Source organism: Rosa rugosa, chromosome 1 (genome assembly GCF_958449725.1).
Source record: "Rosa rugosa chromosome 1, drRosRugo1.1, whole genome shotgun sequence".
NCBI classification, from domain to species: Eukaryota; Viridiplantae; Streptophyta; class Magnoliopsida; order Rosales; family Rosaceae; genus Rosa; species Rosa rugosa.
Genome location: NC_084820.1, coordinates 45,403,359 through 45,418,092, shown reverse-complemented (window position 1 = coordinate 45,418,092; position 14,734 = coordinate 45,403,359). Strand labels below are relative to the sequence as shown.

General features: G+C 38.9%; 1 protein-coding gene across 5 annotated transcripts; it reads right to left on the bottom strand.

Moving 5' to 3' along the window:
* Positions 1-8,024: 8,024 nt before the first annotated feature.
* Positions 8,025-13,463, bottom strand: LOC133725072 (pentatricopeptide repeat-containing protein At4g33990-like). 5 transcript variants are annotated; one of them, XR_009854249.1, is made up of 6 exons: positions 13,284-13,463; positions 12,904-12,989; positions 8,838-12,334; positions 8,644-8,752; positions 8,261-8,458; positions 8,025-8,164 (listed from the first exon to the last, which is right to left on the bottom strand). XR_009854249.1 is itself a non-coding variant. In XM_062152119.1 (3 exons), the coding sequence occupies exons 2-3, from the start codon at positions 12,909-12,911 to the stop codon at positions 9,880-9,882; spliced, it is 2,463 nt and encodes an 820-aa protein (XP_062008103.1). In that variant the 5' UTR covers positions 12,912-12,989; positions 13,284-13,463; the 3' UTR covers positions 8,763-9,879. The 5 variants fall into 5 exon arrangements, 1 of the variants encoding a protein (XP_062008103.1); XR_009854250.1 differs by having other exon boundaries at positions 9,821-12,334; XR_009854248.1 differs by lacking the exon at positions 8,644-8,752 and having other exon boundaries at positions 9,821-12,334.
* Between the last annotated feature and the right edge of the window lie 1,271 nt (positions 13,464-14,734).

The following is a 14,734-nucleotide window of genomic DNA, read 5'->3' as shown; positions in this document are numbered from 1 at the left end:
TAAACCTATCAAATACCCCCCCCCCCCCCCCCCCCCCAATTAGCTTTTAATAGTCTTTGAGCAAAACAAAGAAAATTAAACTAAAAACTCAAAAAAAAAAAATCAAAAAACATCATGACCTAAATATCCAACCTCAATTTCCGAGAACATAACCATACTTATGGCACCAATCAAACATGCTGTTCTTAAACTTCACGCAAAAGCTAATTAATCCTCACAAAACTTATGCTCAAAGTGTAGGTGTAAAATAGCGAAGAGATAAGGCAAAAAAGCTAGATCTCAATCAACATCTTTCAAAGAATGTAAGCTTTGGTGTTCCGAGATGCCTCAATGTGTGCGGCAAAACCTCCATCTATAGGTGCATGATGCACATCAATTCCTAGAAGAAAAAGGGAACTCAAATCCAAATAAAATTAGGTCTCCTTTTAGATTAAGATTTTCTAATTGGTTCTTGAGTCGACCCTTCCTAACCATTCTTTCCACGCAAATATGCAAAAAGATTCAAGTTTAGGCTCCTTGGTGCGATTGGGGCCACCAAACATGGATTTGCATCAAAGTCAAATACTAAAACAACCATAACATTCTCTAGAAAAATGATAATGAACCGTAAAAAGCTATGAAAGTTAGACAAAACTAGACCTATTAAGAGTTTTCTCAAAATATAATGAAATCATTAGTACTCAAAAAATATCATAAAAATGGAATTTCCCCTATCATTTTTTTTGAAAGCAAAGGGTTCATACCAATTGTATGACCCTAATTCATAGAATAAGAATAGTACAAATAAATCTGACTACTCTGTTTAGACATTGATAGCGCAGAGTAGTCTATGCTAATGTTAGCCATATAGCCACCCTCAAGTATAAGGGTCAAGTTATAGTGTAGGGGATTATGAGTAGGGGATATCGTATCCAAGGGATTGGAAAACTCACTCTAGCTAGAGAAAACCTAAAGGGTGCTAGATGAATATGCAAATGTACAAATCACAAACAAGGGCTCACAAGTGAACTAAAGTTCATGGTGAATATATGCAAGATGGTGTAGTGGTTTGATTTTGGTTTTGGAGATGGTTTCAACTCAAATTAACACAAAATAAAAACTTGAAATGTAAACCAGGCTATGCTAAACTAGATGTGATAGAATGTATGGAAGTTAGAGTTTTAGGTTGTTAACCATAGCCTCCCTTGCATGCATTGATGTTCAAACTATAAGTAAAGCAATCCCAAGTATCCAATTACCCTCTTAGCATCCGGATAAGACTACTAAGGCTAAACTCCTTTGATTTTATCAATTTTCACCGGATAAGTGCAAAACTAACTACCCAAGAACAAGTTATATTACCAGTTAAGTATCAATTCCTTGCTCCTAGATGTATAAAGGTTTGAGTTTAGATAATCAAGCAAGCAAACCGATCCTAAGTCTAGGTGATTTTAACTCACTACCCTCACATACACACATAGTGTGCTATCATGCTTTTAATGTTCAAAGCTAACTAGTCTCTAAACATTGTTCATGTAATGACAAATGCAAAGTATTCAAATTAGCTAGATTCAAATACAAGCATTCACTTCTTAATTTAGCATGTGAAGATGATTATGGAAATTGCATCAAATAAAATTCAAACATCAATTCATTACAGGTTTAGCTAGGGCTTTCAACCCTAGTCCAATAATTGACTACTCACACATATCTACATAAACTAACATCAACATAATGGAAAACATTAAGCTATCAAAGAATAGAGTTTAGAAATGACTAAGGATGATCACAGGTGAATGCAAGGTTCTAAAAAACGTTAGGCGCTAGTCGGGCGGTAGCTCGGGGCCTAGCGCCCAGCCTAGGCGGGGATTAGGCTGTTTTTTATTATTACTTTATTTTATTTTCATTTTTACAACATATATATATATATATATATATATATATATATATATATATATATATATATATATAACACGTGTGTGTTTTTTTTTCTTTTTAAACTTTTCTTTTCTTTTCTTTTAGTTTTAATTATCTCCACTCTCTTATCAGAGTGTTATGATTGTAATTATATTAATTAGTGTAAGGGCATAATTGTCATTTTTCAATTAAGTGTGATTAGAAGAATCTGCATTCTTCTTCGTGAACTCTCCCATTTTCCTCTTTGCAGTCTCGCGTTTTCTACCTCTCTCGTCATCCTTCTTCTTTCTCTCGCCAAAATTGACAACCAAGCACCTAAGATTTTTGCTGCCTTCACCAAGGAAAGCTCCAGTCATCGGCCAATTGATAAGTTTTGGTGATCAGACTCAAGATTTGAATTTTGGTCTCTAGCTTTCTCTCTCATCGGGTTCATCGCCGGAACCACCACCGTCAAATCAAGTCGCCGGCGTTGGTTGTCAATTTTGAATCAAGGGCTTAGTCGAGGACTGGGTTTCAGTTCAGAGGGTAGTCTCTAAATGCTTTTGAGTTTTGAATCTTCTTATTCATCCTTTTGATACCTGACCAGAATCAAAAGAAAAAAAAAATAAAAAAATTTCAGCGCCTAGGCCGCCTACCCTCCTCCGCCTAACCCGCCTAGGCGGTCGCCTGGAGGCTCGACGCCTAACCACTTTGCCCAGGCCAAAATCGGAACGGGATGCCGACGCCTAGCGCCTAGGCCGTTTTTTAGAACATTGGGTGAATGATGATGAAGTGGTTGATCATGAAAACTTTGTCATGGAGATGATGTGGTGGCTTCTCTTGTGTTCTACCTTCTTCCTTGAACTCCTTCTTCAAGACTTGAGATGATGATGATGCTTGGTATATGTAAGAGGTTATGGGTAGGGATGCAGTTGGAAATGGAGGTTTTGTGGAGGAGATGATAGTGGGTTGTGTATAGAAAAGAAAGAGCAAAAGATGTAATGGCTAAGTGTGGAGTTATGCCTCTTTCTTATGAAGAATGGGTTCTTAAATAGATGGAGCTAGAGGGATGTGAAAATGGTGTTGAGAAGTCAAGATAGCAGCTAGGTTTTTGAATTAAGGCCGTTTTTTAGAACATTGGGTGAATGATGATGAAGTGGTTGATCATGAAAACTTTGTCATGGAGATGATGTGGTGGCTTCTCTTGTGTTCTACCTTCTTCCTTGAACTCCTTCTTCAAGACTTGAGATGATGATGATGCTTGGTATATGTAAGAGGTTATGGGTAGGGATGCAGTTGGAAATGGAGGTTTTGTGGAGGAGATGATAGTGGGTTGTGTATAGAAAAGAAAGAGCAAAAGATGTAATGGCTAAGTGTGGAGTTATGCCTCTTTCTTATGAAGAATGGGTTCTTAAATAGATGGAGCTAGAGGGATGTGAAAATGGTGTTGAGAAGTCAAGATAGCAGCTAGGTTTTTGAATTAAGGCCGTTTTTTAGAACATTGGGTGAATGATGATGAAGTGGTTGATCATGAAAACTTTGTCATGGAGATGATGTGGTGGCTTCTCTTGTGTTCTACCTTCTTCCTTGAACTCCTTCTTCAAGACTTGAGATGATGATGATGCTTGGTATATGTAAGAGGTTATGGGTAGGGATGCAGTTGTAAATGGAGTGGTGGAAATGAAGGTTTTGTGGAGGAGATGATAGTGGGTTGTGTATAGAAAAGAAAGAGAAAAAGATGTAATGGCTAAGTGTGGAGTTATGCCTCTTTCTTATGAAGAATGGGTTCTTAAATAGATGGAGAGGGATGTGAAAATAGTGTTCAGAAGTCAAGATAGCAGCTAGGTTTTTGAATTAAGCAAAGAGGTGGAGTATAAGAGTGGTAATAGATCCCAAAAACAAGAAAAAAAAGTATGGAAGTGATGGTGTAGGTTAGAGTAGGAAATGATGAGTGAGAGATTGTGATTAAGCCTAAAACATGATAGATATTAAAGTGATGATGATGGTGGACTTTTGGGTAATAGGGAGTGTATAGTTGAATTGGAACAAAAAAGTTTGGAATTTGGTTAAGATAGAATGATGATGAATGGATGTAATGGAATAGATGCTATGGTACTCATCCTCATTGGTCCTCCATGAATATGGCCGAAAAATACATGGCACCACCGTGAGTGGTGGTGCGCTGCCACTTGTGCCTCCAAAAGCGGCGGTGCATGGAAAATTTGCCGGAATTTCACTTTTTTTCTCCTCTTGTCAAGATTTTCTACAAAACATGGAATTGGATTAGTCAACATTAATTAAATTAGACTTTAGAACAAGTATTTCCATGTTTTAGGGCACAAATATGTATACGAATTATGATCCAACAGCTAACAAAACACCTTGCCTCGTAGGCACTATGTTTTACCTAACCCTAAACGCCAAGCACGCAATTGTGGTACGTCAGAATAAGGTATTTCTACAAAGGCTCATAGAGACATTTATACTAGCATAGACATTATTCTAAATTAAGCAAAACTAAGCAGTTGAAACCTCCTTCCCTTTTTCAAGGGTAGAGGTACCAACATCAACAGGACCAGTCAACACAGGCAATTCGTTTACCAACTTCTCCGTCTTCTTTGACGCCTTGACTTTCTTCATAGGCGAAGTCTTCACAATCTTGACCTCAGTATTAATTTTGTTCTTTGCACCCCGTGGCCTACCACGCTTCTTTGGATATGAAAGCACCTTCTTCAGTTTCGATAGCCCCATTGACCCTGCATCAAGATTAGCCCTCCCCACAGCTAGGCTCAACCGGGGCTTTTTTGGTGACACCCCATCTACCTCATCCCGCTTCCGGTGCCTAGTATTCTCAGCCACCACAACCTGCTCCGACTCCACTTGCTGCACAATCTCCTTACTGCCAGAATTCGATGACTGTCCCTGATCCGGTTCGCTTTGCTCAGTCACCACTTGCACTTCTCCAGCCTCTATCCCAGCACCAGCACGGTCTGAGCCCGAGTTCTCACCGCCAGCAGCACTACGCTCCAACACAGACCAGATATGGATCTCTCTACTAGCTCGGACCTGTGTCACCAGCGTTCCAGCAAACCTAGCTAGGCTAGGAGTTTCCCTAATTTGCACTGAGCCCCAAAAACCAACGATGGCCCAAGCGTTGTTGCAGCCTCCACCTTGGCCAACATACGCTCCAGATTCCGGCGGGCTGGCGGTGTTGTGCTGTTCAAAATGTCCGACAGCGGTGGTCCCACATAAGGGAGTCCAACATGAGTTAGTAGCCCACACTCCGGGCATCTGCCATATAAGTTTTCAAAGAAGAAGTCCAGGTCAACCACCACCCCCATCTTCCACCGTAAAACTCCAGTGCAGCACTACCGGTTGAAGCAGGTCAATCTCAACCCTAATCCGAATTCTTCCGACATCAAATTCAGTCGTATCCTTCTGTAGATATCGACCCAAAGCACATCCCAATCTTTAAAGGCAGTGATCAGAATGAAACGCCGGAGGAAGGCCCCAGAGTTTAATCTAGAAAGCAAGTGACGAGAGTGGGACAGCCATAAGATCCCTCACACCGTCATACGGTGCTAACACAACCGGTGCCCTATCGAAACCCCATGGCCCTCCTCGAAGTATACGGTTGCGATTAGAAGGGTCAGTCAAGGTGAAAAGGAAACGATCCCCGTGCGCCTGTGCCGTATACCGGCCATTGAGTCGCCATGCACAGCGGAACATGCCCATGAACGAGCGCTTGTTAAACGCTCGGGCCGTCAGCTGCTTTCCAACCAAATATGTCTGCGGTTGACGCAGACCCTTCCCTTTTGGTGGCCGGAGGTCCACCGGTTTCCGTCCATCCGCTAGCCCCAGCAACGCGGACAGCCATCTCATCCACAGCATCCATAGCAAAGCAATCTAGGGTTTCGCAGAAACTAGAGTTTTCCTCTCTCACTCTATGCTTGCAGTGCGCGGCTCGTATTTTGCAATTTACTCTCCACCTGGCATGTTTTATTCAAACAATATTTTTTTGAATTCCCCCTATCATGAATATGAATAAATAAATAAATAAAATAATAATATATTGTTACACCCCCAGATCTCTCACAGATTACTGCAAAAATTTGAGGAAAATGTGGAACAGAACATGATTGGCATCCCATGACATTCACACAAATTCCAAACCACCAAAAAATTGCACTACATATGTTCTACAAATTATAAAAACAGCACTTCCTACTTGAAACGCATAAACCTAAAACAAAACTGGGAAGTGATGGCAAATGACAAAGAAACCTATCTTAAAAGCTACTACTATTTATCAACTAAATCTACTCCATATATCCAATCCACCATCATAGATCATTTGCACAATAGATACATCTCTTCCATATAGTCTTTCGATAGCATTGCGGTAAATAGCAGAGAATGGAAAGAATAAGACTATCTCCAATTTCTTTCTATCTATCAGTATCTACCTGTCAAACTTCAGTACTGAGTTGCAATTCAGCTAACCGCTAAGAATCAGTGAAGATAGATTTTGGACAGATGAAGCTCTCACGGTGCTCTAATAGCAACTGATGATGCCCTTGTTCTTCTCTTCCGGAGGGAGCATTATGGGCCATTGAAACCTCCTTTGTATCAAAATTTCCCAATGGCACAAGCTGGAAAAAAGAACATACCAGAGAATTAACAAAAATGATTACCCCAACAACCAAGACTGAAAAATAATCACGTTATCTGAACTATGTGTGATAAGTGAGGCAATGAAATTATTCTTTTGGTGGTAATCATGGACATTACTTGATCATTGCTGGAAGAGTTGGGTGAAGCCCTTTTAAGCCTTTTTGGTATGAATTCACAGTTTAGCTTCCCTCTGTTGTCCTCATCCACAAAGTTCTGACCCGAAACTTCTGTGAAGAGACAAAGATTAAAAATAAAAATAAAATTAAAAGAACATAATACAAGTATAAAATAAAGCACACGATGGTGTAATTGTCAACAAGCTGTGCACCAAATTAAACAATAAGCTGCTTAACAGTATCTCAGTCACAACCACCAGACAGGGTTTGATAAGTTTTTAAGAAAAAAAAATTCCATTGGAGAACAAACAATTAAAGGCCGCATGTTTTCATATCTGTTAAATAATGTGAGACCAGAGGCGCCTAGGCAAAAGTGAATAAAAGAAGGGGAAAAAAACAAAGTTAAGAACTATAATCTTATTCCCTCAAAAAAAAAAAAAAAGAAGTATGATCTTATTGAATCAAAAGAAAAATTACACACAACTAGACAAGAAATCTACTGAGAAGAACTCCTATAAACACCAACACTAGGCAGTGGAGAAAACCAACCTAAAAAGCCACAGCATTAACTAACTGCTGCAAACCAATATTAAGTGAATAACAAAAACAAGATATTTCTAGAACATAGAGAAAGCATATCCCATAAAGATGCCCAAAAGCGAACTCTATCCACAAGATGTCAAACTCATCCGCCTTTACATTGTCAAAAGTTCTTTTGTTCCTCTCCATCTAGATGATCCGAAACACTACAGTATACCACATCTCCCCAGAACTAACCCCTTCGTTCTTCCTTGAAACTAAACTTTCACATGATAACTTGAACAAAAGTAAAATCAGTTATTAATTTATTAAAAGCTACCATTTTTGAGAAAAACCAAAACCATACAGAGAAAGTAATGGAACTATATGTATCTATATGATTACATAATTATGTAACCATAGCCTCACCTTAAGGCATTTACCAATTACCAGACACTTAATAATTCTAGGGAGAGTGGAAAGATATATGCTAAGTTCCCCAATAGGTACAGTAGGTGGGTTTAAGTTGAAATGGAGCAAGTCCAGGGCATTTCTATCCATGATACTTTATCCAAAGAAACCTCCTACTTTTGTGTATGTACATAGGCTGGAGGGGTTTGCATGTTGCATGAAGAAATTTACAAAACATGGAAGCAAATGTGGAAGAAATGATCTCAAGTATAAGAAAATGAAGGGACAAATTTGCGCGGACAAGGGAAGTTAGTCAGAGACTCAGAGTTACCTGCAGCACTGCCAACTGAATCCTGATGACATGCAGGGTTCTGCTTTGAAGTTCTTGCGATTACACCTGAGTGTTCTGAGGTCGGTTTCCTTCTTAGGTGGGTCCCCTTATAACAAGACACTATATGATCCATCCGGGGCCTTTCCATAGTAACGTTAGAATCAGCGGTGCTTTCCAGCAGAGTTTCATTCCTAGGAGAGATGATCTTCTGAGAACGCCTATCTCGAACAACAATGAACTGCAAACAATTCAAGAAGATAAGAAACACAGGAAGAAGGGAAATAAATAAGATTACCAACAAACCAACATGCTCACAAAGAAAATAGATATATACCAGATTTGACTCCCTGACCTGGTCAGAAGAATTACAAGTCTTGAAAGGCAACTCTTCTGATGGATGTGTCCCCCGAACATACTTTTGTGGATGGCAGTCCTGCAAATGCCTGGAATGGTACAATTTATTTACAAATGATGTTTCTAAGGAATTTATATATGATCTGTGCTTCTCATTTGTCCACTCTGTGGATGTGCCCTGAAATGGAATATCACAATCAAGTAAACAAAAGGAAGAATGGAGCTTAATTCAGATCGTGAGGAATATTTCAACAGTTAAAGTAAAAGAAAATCATAAAAGAAACTTTTTCCAAGATTTATTTTTTAATTTGAAAATTTGCAATCAAGTTCATAATAGTCAATTGTAGAAGGTGCCGACCACACCTTTTCTTTTTCATATTATTCACAGGCAATCAGATGGAAGAGGTGTTTGGGCTCAAGCAAATAGCAAAAAAAATGCTAGGCTTGTGGCTTATAAGGTATGGACTAGAACCTGCAGTCAGGAATTGTATAACATAAATTACTGAAAGAGAAAAACAGTTAATAATAATGATCTCAGTAGAGTTTGAGGGAGATACTTGGACATCTATATGAAGCTAAATTCCTAAATTACAGTGCGTGCATGAATCAGGAACTAAGACGTAAGTCATGAAAAACTTCGAGCACTGGGGACAAGCGACCTCCAGCAAATCCCAACTAAAAGATTGTTTGCCTCCACTGGTTGGTAAAACCAAGGAAATAGCCTAGTGCCCAAAAGTAAGACACTCAGATAATATCCATGAAGCAATCAACTGAATCAAGCACTGGAGTTAGAGTATCATGAGCATTGTCATTCTCTTGCATTGGGAATGAGCAAGTCATCTCCAACACTAGAAACAAACTTGATCATCATATGCTGGAATACCGGTAAAACCTGATCTGATGTACCACTTACTAAAGTACTTTATATAGATCTCTTTTTAGCCGCCACATTGTTATCCATATAACCGTTTTCCAAAAACTACTTACCAAGGCAAGAAGAAAAACAGAACAAAAAAAGCCTCCATGACCTCAATAAATTTAACTTCACTTTACCTTCTACTCCTAAATAGGTAGCTAACTGTCGTGCCGATAAGGAAGATAAAACATCCATACTTTAGTGCTCACCACAATTCTGGACTCATAATCCCACACAAAATTCAATTTTGAACTCGAATTCCCTTGCATAAAATTGAAAACTCAACAAAAGAAACAACAAAAAACTAGTATTCCTGAATCCACAGCTTCCAAAAATATCTTCATCACCATTGTTTCCACAAATTCAAACACAAATATCACCAATTATTCCTCAATCAACGTTACACAATCAGAGAAATGAGATCTCCTTTTTCAGTGCAGCATTTACTTCTAAAACACTTGCTTAATATTTATAAACAAACAGAACGAAACGAAATTAGATTTGATTACAAAAAAAAAAAAAAAAACTGACATGCAAATCACCGAGCGCCATCATAGGATTCAAAGCACAATGGATGGAAGAGAAAAAAAATTCAGAACAGAAAACTGAAAATCAATAGATTACCGTTGTTGCACCTCCTGTACATTTGACCATACCACAACTGTTCTATTTGATTCTCATTTTCACCAATAATCCCCACATGAGCAAGTTCCATCCTTGAAATGGTGGAAACGGTTTGAATCCCTCACTATGATCTCCCTCTCCGTAATTACTGATATGAGTTTCGTCACATTGTGGCAATCACTGCAAACCCTCAGGTTCTTGAAGATCTGAATCGGAGTTTTAGGAGGCGTGCTAATGATTCCAAAAGCAATCGCCAATCTCTCACTATGACTCGTGAGGATATGCTCTTTCTCGTCATCCTCGACATCCTGCAACACAAAGCTGAAGTCCGGAACATAACCAAGGCTCTTCATTTTCTCAGTTAGTTCCCTCAACTTCTGGTATATCTGTTCGCATAATGGATGCGTTTGGTTCCCAGTATAAAAGACATCAACTTTATTGTTAACTTCTATTGAGCTCCACCCGGGAGTCTTCCTCAGTCCGCGGTTTCTAGCCATAGATCTCACTTTATCCACACCTTGCCATTTCCCGGTTGTTGCGAATATATTTGACAACAAAACATAGTAGCCCACATTCTCCGAATCAACTTCAAACAAGCCTTCTGAAGCAATTTTCCCCAATTCAGCATTCCCATGTATTCTACAAGCACCAAGTAGTGCCCCCCAAACAGAAGCATCAGGCTGTACAGGCATAGTCTTAATAAAACTATATGCCTTGTCTAAATACCCAGCTCTACCAAGTAAATCTACCATGCAGCCATAGTGCTTTAAACCAGGCTTGATTCCATACTCTTTCTGCATCATATGAAAGTACAATTCACCCTCCTTGACCAAACCTGAATGACTACAAGCTGCCATTAGAGATACAAAGGTTACATGATCTGGCTTGACCCCCTCATCTATCATATCTTTGAATAGCTTCACAGCTTTCCCACCATGCCCATGAACTCCAAGACAGGAAACCATGGCATTCCAAGTGACTGAACTCATTCTGGGCACTTGGTAGAATAATGATAATGCATCATCTAGTCTCCCACATTTTCCATACATGTCAATCAAGCAGGTACCCACAAATACATCCAAGTAGAGACAGTTCTTGATCACCCGCCCATGAATTTTCATCCCTTGTTGCAAGGCCCCTAAATGGGTATATGCTGGTAGAATGCTAACCCAAGTTCCTTGGTTTGGAATTATTTCTTTGCACTCTTGCATCATACAGTACACTTCATTCGCCTCACTTGCAAGACCATTTTGAGTGTAACCTGTGATCAAAGTATTCCATGAAACCACATCCTTGACAGGAAGTCCTTCAAAAACAGTACGTGCAGAATCTACAGCACCCAACTTTGCATACATGTCCACAACTGCATTTCCAATAACAACATCTTCCTTGAACCAATCTCTCCTCAAAATGAATCCATGAACAGACCTACTCATTTCAGCATCATTTAATTGAGCTATAATGGAAGCCAAACTCACTAGTGTTAACCAATCAGGCTTAACTCCGGATAGTTGCATTCTGTTGAAGAATCCAAGCGCAGTCATCGGCTCATCATTCTGCTCATTTGCAGTAATTATTGAGTTCCATGACACCAAATCTCTTACCTGCATTTCATAAAAAACCCTGTGTGCGTGTCCCAAGCAACCAAATTTAGCATACATGTTAATCAAGGCATTGCATACGAACAGATCAAACTCTAGTCCATGCTTTATGACATACAAATGAATCAGCATCCCACTTAAGGAATCATCTGATTGTGCACAAGCAGTCAGTAGACTTGCAACAGTTACAGGATCCATCTTTACACCCTCCGATCTCATTTCAATCAAGACATCTAATGCATCTGCTGCATTCCCATTCTGACAAAACCCAGAAATCATTGCATTCCAACAACCCATATCCCGGAATGGCATCTCGTCAAACAATTTATGAGCAACGCTAATAAATCCAAACCGTGAATACATATGGATCAAGGAAGCAGCCACAAAGACATCCCATTCCAAACCCAGCTTTATAAGCCAACAGTGTATTTTCTTCCCAACATTTAGATTCCCACACGCTTTCAAGACAGGAGGAAAAGTGTAGAAATCAGGTCGCAGACCAGGGGTCAACAAAAAATCAGAGAAACAGTCTACAGCTTCTTGGAAACGTCCACTGCGAACATATGCAGACACCATTGAATTCCAGGTATAGACATCCTTTCTAGGCATCGAATCAAAAGTGCTGCGTGAGAATGAAACATCACCAAGGTAGGCATACCGATTGACTAGCCTGGAGGAAAAAATAATATCTTGAGCTTTTCCTGACACCACAAGAAAAGCATGGAGACACTTGGCATGGTGAAGTTTTGTGCAGGATTGAAATAGAAGACCGAAATCAGTTCTTTTGTTCTCAGTTCCAAAGCCATCCGATACAGAAGGCAATGAATTAGTAGCTGAAGAGAAGAATTGGTAACAGACTCGCAGTGAGGGGAAACTTTTGCAAGCATGCCTACCTTTGCAGGTGGGCACCAAACTGGAAAGAAACACTACAAACCATCAGCCAGGCAGTGAATAATCTCAGAAGAAGAAAAAACTAGACCAATAACATATTTATTATCTCAAGACACATATGTGCATATGATTAGAAACCAATAAGAGTATGTGAGCAAACCTTCTGATAAAATTCAATCAACTTCATTTGAATTTACAAGTTAAGCATAAATCCAAAACAAGCTATTCTCCATGGGAAATTGATGTTTCATGTAGAAAGATCAAATATGCAAAGGATATTGATCTATTGGAACTTCAACAGTTGTTTTAAATACAAAATATCATCTTTATATAAATAGGCATACCCTGATTGTGATTATTAATGCTCGAAAACAATCATTTCAAACTTTTGAATCATACAATCTGAACATCGCAAACTCTGCATATAATACCAGAAGAAAAAGTTCCACGCTTTTATGTGTTTTTCAAATTAGGAAAACTTACACCAAAATATGAAATTTCTTGAGATCAACGTCATCCATTTTCAAGAAACTCTCAGTAACCAAACAAACTGTAAAGGTAAAGAAGACGAGAGATAACGTAAACTTGTACCTGAACATACATGAAGGTCTTAGAGAAATCTCAATGGTCAAGGCCAGTGTTCATATGAGGATTCCAAAATGGGCTGGGGCCTGGGGCTGTCAGAAAGATATGAATGAACTAAATTACAGAATTCGAAACAAAAATCAATGAGAGGTAACAACTTGGCATCATGCAATTAGCAATACAAAACAATATGAAGCAGCTGAATACTCAAACTTGTTGTTAGAAAAACTGCTATAATCCATGAACTGAGCACAAACAAAGCAAAGACAAGACAAGAAAATAAACCAGCAATTGATATGCCCAGGAAAACCAAAACCCCAAAATTATACACAAACCCACCAAACCCGAAATCTGAAATTTATCCAATGACAATTATCAAGTCTTACGTCAATGATAATAATATTCTCCTCCTTTTGCATTTGATTTCGCTCTGCTCCTCTTTCTGTGTTTATGTTCGACTTTTGTATGAACTGTAATCTGGGAGAGAGGTGAGTACTGATGTATCAACTCTCACTCGTCCCGAGTTTCTGTTTCTGTTGAGATCGTGTGTGACCGGCAGTTTTCCTTCCCCTCCTCTCTCGCACAATGCTTCCGTATTTATATTTTCTTTCATTTTTGTTGTTATTTTACAGTAATAACCCTGTTTGATATCTTTTATTTTAGTGCACTTTGTATTTGTTGTGGATAATTTGGGAACTTCAAAAAATTGGTGAAACCTTTGACACCAAAAATCACGCTTAGCTTGGCTTGGCTTTATAGTAGTAGAGATATATGCACAACTGATTGGGGGTTTTAATGGGTTGTGTTAATTTTTGGGGTTTTGGTTTTCTTGGTTTATCTGGGTTAATGGGGGGTTTTATATGGTTTCTTGGCAGGTACAATCTCTAATGTTCCTCAGGTGATTAGTAACATCATATATTTACGTTTGGGATGTCTTTGAATTTATTAGGTGCTTTACATCCCGGTCCTAATTACGCATTTATGCTTCACATTAAGCTTTTTAACCTATGTTGTTTTGCTATGTTTTCTTAACGTATTTATATTCTGATTACATGTCTTGCAATGGGGGCAAACGCAACGACAAGAATGAGAAAGTATAGTGGCTATCATGGGTTTCCTAATCCAGGCCAGTACCAAGGACACACACAGTGTTTCAAAACAATTCTAGCTGCACTTTTTGTTCCGTAAAACTCAATGCAACTTTAAGTCTTTAATACCCATGCGACGCATTGAGCAGTCATTTAGAACATTCATGGACCTAAAGTTTTTAAAAAAAAAAAACAAACTAAGCGCACACGCGAGCGCGGCCCTTTCGTTAAACTCTACTGTTCATGCTCCGTGTTTTCAGAAAGCAGGTCTTCAAAAGCTACAAATTGTAGCTTCCCAAATTTAGCTTTACAGAGAATCAATTTCAACCAAAAGTAGCTTTTAGAGATTTTACCAAACACCATGTTCTTGGCCCAAAAGCAGAAGCAGCCCAAAAACACCTCAGGAATCAATCCCAAACTAAGCCTTTGTCATGCAGTGAGTAAAGTTAGAAAGGAATTTCAAGGGATAATTTGGCATTTTACTCGCTTGAAATTAGCTAAGTTGGAAAGGAAATTACAATAGTATACATCGTGAAATAGAGCATATTGTCATCCCTTGACCAGAAGCTGAATAATGTGTATTCACAACTCTACAGCCACTATAGGTGATACAATGTAGTAATATATGAAAACTAAAACTCAAGTCTTCTATGTGGTCTGATTGAATCGTAGCCAAATTACACTTGGTTGTAGAGTCCCAAGAGACGGGATCTGTTCAAAGTATGAAGAAATTAGTGTCCAAGTTAACC